Below are 8,992 nucleotides of genomic sequence, written 5' to 3'. Positions count from 1 at the left end.
AATAATGTCTTCTCCCCATCCCCAATAATATGCATTAACAAGTTTTTTGCCACTTGTCTTTGTTCTAGTAATCTTCTCCAGCACCAAGTTTTTAGCCATTAACAAGGTTATCATAAATTAAATTAAGATTAACTATCTTGTTTCCAAGCTCCCAAATACACCCTTTATGTCGATTCAGTTTCTTTTATGTCTAATAACTATCCGTAACTGCCTATAACCATCTACTACGAGGCTATGTATCTAAACTCAGAATTCTTAAAAAAGTTTGTTATTAAAATTACAGAGATTTCTGCCTTTATTCTGTGGATTCAGAATTCATTACCTTGTGGATTCAAGGTTATTATCAACAGTGTTTTGTGGATTCAAGGCTTTCTTATCGTTACCACGGTGTCATACTTATCAGCAAATATAGATATCGAAAGAGATATCATACTTATATCCAAATCACAGACATTGTTACGTTGGACGATTTTCAAACACCTGGACTTGAGGAGCTATAGTTTTATATAACTTTAACAAAACATCACTGGGACTGAATTTCATTTCGAACTTGGATAATTCTATATAGTGAATAGATATTAACCTACATGAAAGTCCTTTCCTAAATCGCGACAAAATTGAATTGAACTTGAGATTCTACAAACTAATTCAAAAGCCTAACAATACAAAAAACTCAAGCAGCTGCTGCCTGGACCGGCACATCCGATCTATTATATTCTCGACCACGCCCACGGCCCCGTCCCCTACCACGACCGCGCCCTGCACACATGACGAAAAACATATCCACTTAGTGAAGAAAATATAGGCGACCTACTATTTAAAACTAAGACTTGTTGAACCATGCAGAAGGGTGGGTGGTGTGTCTGTCCCAAGCGACTGTATTTGCAATTACTAATTTAGTCAAAAGTTTTGTTACTATTTATCAAAACTATATCACAGCTGAATGAAATGAGAGAATAACAAAAGGCAGACGATTTGTAGTATAGACATGGGACTTACCACGTCCTTGGGCAGGTGGTGCTTCTGGTCCGCCACCATAATCATTATAACCACCACCAGTCTCTTGATGCATCACCATATCTCCACCACCATAACCACCTCTTCCACGGCCATGGAAACCTCGCCCACGCCCACGGCCTCTCCCCCTTCCCCCATATCCCCGTCCACCATTATCATAACCAGCATCACCTCCATTATAATCACTGACTCCATTGTTAAACCCTCCTGGAGGCAAGAGAATGTGACAAATAAGGACAACCTGCAAGCATGTACTAGAAGTATAACAATGACTTGGAAAATCAATCCTAAGAGAGACACTGAGCTCGATAATAAGTTCGAGAGTATATAAAAAGTACCTCTACCTCGGCCCCTTCCTCGACCACCACGGCCTCTACCTCGCATACCAGGAGAGCCCTCTAGAGTAACACAACCAAATAAAAGGAACTACTTAGCACAGAAAAAAATTTGAAGAAAACTATCGCATGAAAAAAAAAATGTTAAAATGTTCCTTCTCCACCTCCTTCATAATCAAACTCAGTCCATGGTTTGACTTGATCAGCTGGAATTGGAGGCTGATATCTGCATAATTATTCAAGAGGAGCATTGTCGAGAGTAAGTAACAATGGAAGTTTCACGTTATTCCACAATGGCCATAAATTTATACGAGCTTTATCTTTTCACAACATTAACAGGAAGAAAGAGTTGTCAAATAATATTAGGCACTATCCATGGAAAGGCTCAAACTTGCATCTAGAAACTTGCACTATCCATGATAAACGAATAGCGGAATTCTTCATCTATTGTTGCTATCAAAAGTCACGAATATTAACACCAAACTAGTAAGGAATGCTCAATTTAATTTTGCAGTTCATCAATCAGATTCTAGCATTACTTCATAGTGGGGTACACACTTTCAGCAATATCTGCACATAATCAAAATTTTATCTGGAACAGATAGCAACATATTGAGGTAAGCATTTTTCCTCCAATAAGCAAGTAAGCGTCAAAATATTCAAACTCTCAATGTTGGTACAGTGGCCATATATAGAATTGCTACAACCAGTATATTATATTTTCTTATCAATGAAAAAAGATATCCCAATGTTATCAATGGACTTGAGGTTATAGCCCCACTGCAACTCGAGCCAAATTTGGTTCATAGAGACCACTAAATGATTCACTAGATGCAAAACGTTATGGAGAGGAAAAAAGAAGGAAGAAAGGATATTATGAACTTATTGAAAACTAAAATGTCTTTTTGTACGAACCCAAATGCTTGTTATTCTATAAATGAACCACAGTAATGCACTGTGAACACTTGCAAAAAATAATTAGACAACCCAATGGAAATCATTCACCGGGATTCACACCATACAGTCTTACTGAATGTTAATAAGACATATTTACGTAAATCCAACCCAAAATACACTAGTACCTCACATTTATGACTTCTTTAAATAAAAAAGGCATCTTCTTGATAATAGGGGATGTACTCCTTAGTAACCATGTGAAGTGCTAACCACGAATCCATATTATGTTGCCTTGATCGTTTTTATAAAAGAAAGTCAGGAATGCTAGACCTTCAACTATCACAAACAAATTATTGGTATAAAATAAATGATGAGGTTCCTTACCTAAGAATTTAGTTGAGCCATGTTTACGACACTAAGGCGGTAAAATTAACATCAATGATAAAAAAATTCAAACAATCTAATACGAACATGGTGAAATAAACTGCAACAGACAGACAGAGAATTGGATCACAGATATTTACCCTGTGGAGGATGCATCAAGCTCTTTCTTCGACAATGTAATGGCGATCATTGAAACATGGCGAGTAGTTTCCAGACTACAAAATGAAAACATCAAAGAAACTAAGTACATGTCAACTAGGTGAACGAAAACTTCTGACTACAAACAAGACCAACAGTTCTTACAGAAGAAGGCCTTCTTCAAGCGGCTCCCACATGTCAGTTATATCAGTAGATCCAACACATGTGTTCTGATGGAGACCAACAATTCTTCTCTGAAATTGGAAAAAATACACATACACTCAACATCATCATCACACTGATGTTATAGAACAAATATCCCGTAAGACCAATTAGCGGTACCTTAATTAATTCAGCAATCATGACAGTCTTGTTGATAGCTCTCCCCATTGCCTTAAGGACAATCTCGTCTGACCCTTTTTCCTGCACAAAAGGAAAAGAAAAGAAGATCAAAATCCAAGCAATTTGATTTATCAACCAAATAGAATCCTGAATTTTATATAGTTGTGTTCGTAATTAAATAAACCCTGACCTGGAGGAGAGTGGTGGCATAAGTAATGTAGTTTCTCATCCTCCCTTGAGTTGTAATCCTTATCTCATTTTCATTTATCGGAGTCTCTGCTCTCGGCTTCTCTACCCTCTGGTACCGATCCATCTTCTAATCAACAACAACAACAAAATACTGAGATTCAATAACAAAAACAGATCTAAGAAAATTAAGATAATTTTGTTGTAGGGGGAAGGGGTTTGACAGAGAAATGAACCTGCGGAGTTGAGGAGAGTGAATAGGGTTTCAAACTGGAATAAAACCTCTCGCTCGCTCGCAGAGAGAGGCTGCTAGCTGCTTTGTTTCTGGTTGGTTAAAGAGATATTCTTTGTTTTTGCTTCAAATAAAAAACCTTAAAAAACCTCTGAGAAGGGCGGGCTTCTTCGTATCTTATTTATAGGGTTTCTATATAAAGAGTTGTTATCGCGGATTGTAAGAATCAACAAAAAGATGATAGTAACTAAAACTAGGGCTTACGTACATAAGCATCTCGGCATCTCTATTCAATCGCCAAATGAATCTCCATTTGATCACATAACGGTGTTACTGGTGTTATCATGCAAATCTTGTTGCCAGGTTTTTGATGGCAATGTAGCCTCTTTCACCCCCATATATCAAAGCTCCCAGGCAGAAGTTACTTACAGTTGCATTTAAGTAGATAAGCCGGAAAACACCAACTATCTAGTAAGACGAATGAAAACGAGAATTAGAACCTTATAGTATTACTACTGGGTATAGTAGTAGATCCAGTCAAAACTGACTACAGTAAGAGATTGATTATAGATGCCAAGGCACATGAAAAGAAGTAACAAAAATATAATAGACCAAAATTATCAAATTCATTCATCTATAACTAAGGGAAAAATTAAAACTTGTTCAGCAATGAAAACTGAAGGTTCCTAGGCCTCCAAAGAGTAGAAAACCTCACTACCCAATCAAAAGGAAAAAGAACAAGGGAGCTCTCTCCAATTGAACACTATCAAATAGGTCTTTAAAACAGATAACCTAAGAATAACTAACTTGTTGCTCAAAATATTTAAAGATTCTCCTCTATACTCAAGCCTTGATGCGCCCATAGTACTTCTGCTTCTCTTGTGTGGTCTGGAAACGACCATGTCCGAATTTGGATGAGGTATCAATAAACTTGAGCTTGATCTCCTCAAGAGCCAAACGAGAGGTCTGCTTCAACAACGACTGTCGGAGAGTAACTACCCTCTTCTTTGGCCCAACACAGCACCCTTTAATCAACAGGTAATCATCCTTCACAATACCATAGTGAGGGAACCCACCAATAGGAGTGATGTCCTTCTCAGTTCTGATACATTAGCAAATATAAACATTAGATAAAAATATAATACAATTCCAGGTAATGTAAAAAAATCCCTAATTCCAACACAATAAAAATCTATAATTAAAAATCTATAATAGATGAATACAGTTCCAAGAAATATACGGAAAAAACAATAATTCCAACTCAAGAAATCCTAAATATTGAGACTTGCCTGTCGAACTCGGTCATAGCTGTATGAGATTCCTGCTCAGTTTTGCCAAGCTTGTAGATCTTCTTGTTCATCTCAGTACGGTGATGGTAACCATTCTGACCAGCCCTAGCAACAGTGAAGGAGACCCTAGCAGGATGCCATGCACCAATACAAGCAACCTTTCGGAGACCCCTGTGAGTCTTACGAGGCAAACGGGTGACACCCCAACGAGTAACAACACCCTCATAACCTTTACCCTTGGTCACACCAATGATGTCAATCATCTCATCCTTCTGGAAAACAGCATCAATTGGGACTTGCTTCTCAAAGAAACCATAAGCAAAGTCAACCTTGTCAGCAATGGATCCTCCATTGACCTGGATTTCCATAAGGTGTGCCTTCTTTTGTTTCAAACCCTTCATTTTCCTGATCTGAAATTCACAAAATGACAAAATTAGAGAAAGCAGGCTTTATAAACTTGTAAACCAAAATACAATTTAATCTGAAAGAAAAGTGAGCTTGTGACCAACAAAATTGCATGTGTAAGATCTTTAGCCATTAACAATACTAAATTACTAATCTAACAAAAACTGGTTCCATTAAGGCAAAAATCTCACAGTTTCTAGTGCTTAATTATATATCAACTAACTCATAAATAATAGCATAGAGGAAATGCAAGAAATTGCTTTAACATGAGGCTATTCCGGAGATGTCCAACAAACTTGTCTTAACCATCTGGAAAATAAAGATCACCAAAGGTGAATGGAACAGAATATACCTGGGTGTGCGCCAAAACACGGATGATAGTTCCGTATTTCTTCATTTTCTCCAATTGAGATTGGATATCTTTCTTTCCATCATCAGTCTCGTACTTCTTTGAGTACTTTGTGAAAGCCTTCTTCTTAGACTTGGCAAAGTTCTTGTAGAATCTTCTTCTGACCTCCTCACTCAAATGTTGTGCCCAAACAGTGTTCAAAGAACGAAGACCTCGAGGAGTCTTAATGTAAGCAACGACCCCAACAACAACCATTGGAGGAGTCTCAATAATTGTCACAGCCTCACAAGTTTCCTTCTTGTGAAGTTCTGAAGGGCAGAAGACAATGTATTAATACAATGTAAACAAAAAGAAGTTGAAAGAGGAAAAAACTGAATTTAGCAAAAGGAAGCATTAACAGTGTTACTGAAAAAATTTCTAAAGAAAATATAGCCTTCCTTCTATGCCAACTTTAGTATAAACTGCAAAAACAAACAAATTCCCATACTAACACAGATGCAGTCCTTATTTGCTATTTGCCATTTAGGCATTAAGTCTCTTTCTCACTTGGGAACAAAGCCAATGTTGAAACTATGGTGATTAAAACGAATAACCTCTCTCACAAATAAAGCATTTCATACCAATCACAAGAGTGCTAATACGTAAATCATGACCACAAATTATTAAAATGACATTTTTTTCAAGATTAAATAAGAAATCCATTTCTCAGGACACTTACTGGATCCGGGCTTTTCGACTTCTCTAACAATGTGAGTCATACCAGCCTTGTAACCCAAGAAAGCAGTGAGCTTGCAGGGCTTGGTAGGGTCATCCTTAGGGAAAGCCTTCACTGCATTACACATATGGAAATCATATTAACCTCACTGGATAAAAGAAATACAAATTATAAACACAAGCAATGATACCCTTTTTTAGCTTGACTATAAAGTTTTTTAAAACACAACTATACCTTTTCCTCTGTGACGAGCAGCTCTCTTCCTTGGAAGAAATCCAAGGGAACCGTGTCTGGGATGCTCAAACTTCCTGTGAGACATTTTTCTTCCTTCGACCTGTACCACCATAGGATAAATTACATAAATAAACTCTATACAAAATAACTCTATACAAAAGAAAGAACTAACACTCTATGAAACTGAATCATTTATGAATACTTATATCGATTTACAAAACCATAAAAAAGAAACATCAAATCTATTGTCTCTAACAATGAGTTAGAGATGGATAATCTTTATCATCAAGTTCTACAAATGAAGAATCAACTAAAACAAGTTTATCAAACACGACAAAAACTAAATCTACTGAGATCTACTTTATGACTTGTTTCAATAATCATATTTGCATTAGCATTTCTAAGCTCCTTAAATGGATTTATAAAGAAAACCTAGCTAAACCTTTCATATTATCACTAGTTTAAAAACAAATCATATAGTGAGATTTTTAAAGAATAATCTGCGACCTATACAGTTGACGAAGGAAAGAAGAAAGATCCTAGGATGTAATCGTATTAAGATTTTAGGGTTTAGAATGACATATCTCAATCTCACCTGAGAGAGAGTCTTCTTTTCCTGCTTCTTGCGGCTTCTACCCAGAGAGAAGTTCAACAAAAACCCTAGCGAAGTTATTATATAAGTGTGCACTATAATGTTCAAAGGGCAATTCGGTGATTTAAACGAGGTTCTCCCGTAGGGTTTGGATGTTTTATGGGCCGTAAGCCCATTTTTGCAGCACTAAGGTGAGCACGGTCCGGTTTGGTTCGGTTTAGTCTCGTTCGCGTCCAACCCGACACACAGTGACAAATCGGACTTCTCATATTTCGTATGGGAAAATTAGGCGCAAGCCCAGAATTATTTTTTTCTTACCGCCAGGCCCATAATTATTTTTCCCTACAGTCGCACCCAACATTATTTAAAATTATTAAAAACGTGCAGAGTTCCTCAATTACCCTTCAGCGGTTCTGGGCAGTTCTATTAACTCCCGAAAACAGTCAGAATCATTTCTTTTCTCTTCTTCTCATTTATTCTTCATCCGTTTTTCTATTCCTATTCCTCCATAAACACTGTAACGGATCTGCAAAGATTTTCTTCTACATCATTCAAACAAATCAATCATTTAAAACCGATGATTGAAGTTGATCAAACCCTAAAATCAATTTCAAACTCTAAAAAACCTTAACCCTAGAATTCAGTAGAACCAAAATGGATGAAACACCAACAAAAACACGTCTTCAGAAATCAAAAGAGAAGAAATTAGGTACTAAAACTAGTTTAATCGATCTTATTCTTGCATGCATTCGGTACATTTGATTTTATTTGATTTTCGATTTTAATTTTGTTCTTGATGCTTCAGATGAAGAAGGGAAAACCGAAGGAAAAATGAAGTCGAAGAAACAGAAAAAAAACCTGTGAGATTTATCATTAGCTTCATCTGTTAGTGTTTGATTTTGTTTTTTTTTAATTTTTTTTTTAATCTTAAATTTTGTTACAGTAATTGCCGATGATGAACCAGAAAAAAAGAGTAAACCTAAAAAGAAAACTGTTTCTGGTGAGAGTTTCATCCTGAATACCCATAATTTTTTTTGAGTTATCACTTTATTCTTCTTCGATTTTAACATAATTTTCTCCTCAATGTGATTTTACCTACTGATGTTGAAGATGAACAAGAAGAACTTGATAGTGTCAAAACACTAAAGGAGATGCAAATCAAGGCAAAGGGAGATGCTCTGAAGAAGAGTAAGAAAGGCTCTGGTATGCATAACTAGTTCTCATGTGTGATTCTGCATAACATAAATATGCATAACTTGTTCTGCAGATGCATGACAGGGTATGCAGCATCAAATTAATGTGTGTAACTTGTTATGCAGATGCATGACAGGTTATGCTTACAAAAAAAAACACTGCATAACACCTATTTTTAAGTGTTGCTTTTTAATTTTCATCTATTTAAATTTTAACTTTCATCTGCTTACCAAAGTTACTGCATAACTTAAATAGCTTATTTATTTGTGTGTTGAAAAGATCCTGAAGCAACCCCGTCAAGGAAGTCGCAGAGATTAAAAGATCAGGTATCACCTCAAGTATCACCTAGTTCACCTAGGCCTGAAAGAGCTACTAAGGGAAAAAAGAAAGCAAAGAAAGCTGCACCAAAGGAAGTATTGGGTGATGATACAGATAATGAGGATGATAATACAAATGATGTCGAAGATGGTAAGATTTGCTTGTGGTATCTTCTGTGTGATATATTGTTTAATTGGTGTCGTTGATTTGTTTCAATATGATTTGGCCTGTTTCAGTGAGGCAAGTTGTTGATCATCAGAAGAAAAGAAAAAGACATGAACCCAAACAATCGAAAGACCTGAAAAGGATGAAGAAGAAGCAAATCGAAAGATCCGAGAGTGAAGAGGAAGAAGAATAAGAATTTA

At 36.4% G+C, this 8,992-nt stretch overlaps 2 protein-coding genes across 3 annotated transcripts; both read right to left on the bottom strand.

The window, feature by feature from the left end:
- Positions 1 to 456: 456 nt before the first annotated feature.
- Positions 457 to 3,962, bottom strand: LOC113357201 (glycine-rich cell wall structural protein-like). Of its 2 annotated transcripts, none has more exons than XM_026600530.1 (9): positions 3,536 to 3,962; positions 3,304 to 3,429; positions 3,114 to 3,194; positions 2,937 to 3,025; positions 2,774 to 2,848; positions 1,517 to 1,578; positions 1,356 to 1,415; positions 1,000 to 1,224; positions 457 to 759 (listed from the first exon to the last, which is right to left on the bottom strand). In XM_026600530.1, the coding sequence occupies exons 2-9, from the start codon at positions 3,424 to 3,426 to the stop codon at positions 674 to 676; spliced, it is 801 nt and encodes a 266-aa protein (XP_026456315.1). In that variant the 5' UTR covers positions 3,427 to 3,429; positions 3,536 to 3,962; the 3' UTR covers positions 457 to 673. The 2 variants fall into 2 exon arrangements, with proteins under 2 accessions (XP_026456315.1, XP_026456316.1); XM_026600531.1 differs by having other exon boundaries at positions 3,304 to 3,426.
- A 152-nt stretch (positions 3,963 to 4,114) lies between these two features.
- On the bottom strand, positions 4,115 to 7,194 carry LOC113357200 (60S ribosomal protein L3). The gene is made up of 6 exons (XM_026600529.1): positions 7,119 to 7,194; positions 6,524 to 6,623; positions 6,293 to 6,403; positions 5,578 to 5,882; positions 4,821 to 5,230; positions 4,115 to 4,633 (listed from the first exon to the last, which is right to left on the bottom strand). Exons 2-6 carry the CDS (start codon positions 6,606 to 6,608, stop codon positions 4,375 to 4,377), a joined length of 1,170 nt encoding a protein of 389 aa, XP_026456314.1. The 5' UTR covers positions 6,609 to 6,623; positions 7,119 to 7,194; the 3' UTR covers positions 4,115 to 4,374.
- Between the last annotated feature and the right edge of the window lie 1,798 nt (positions 7,195 to 8,992).

The sequence above is a fragment of the Papaver somniferum genome, chromosome 3 (assembly GCF_003573695.1).
Source record: "Papaver somniferum cultivar HN1 chromosome 3, ASM357369v1, whole genome shotgun sequence".
Classification (NCBI taxonomy): Eukaryota; Viridiplantae; Streptophyta; class Magnoliopsida; order Ranunculales; family Papaveraceae; genus Papaver; species Papaver somniferum.
This window is presented reverse-complemented; position numbering and strand designations above follow the sequence as displayed.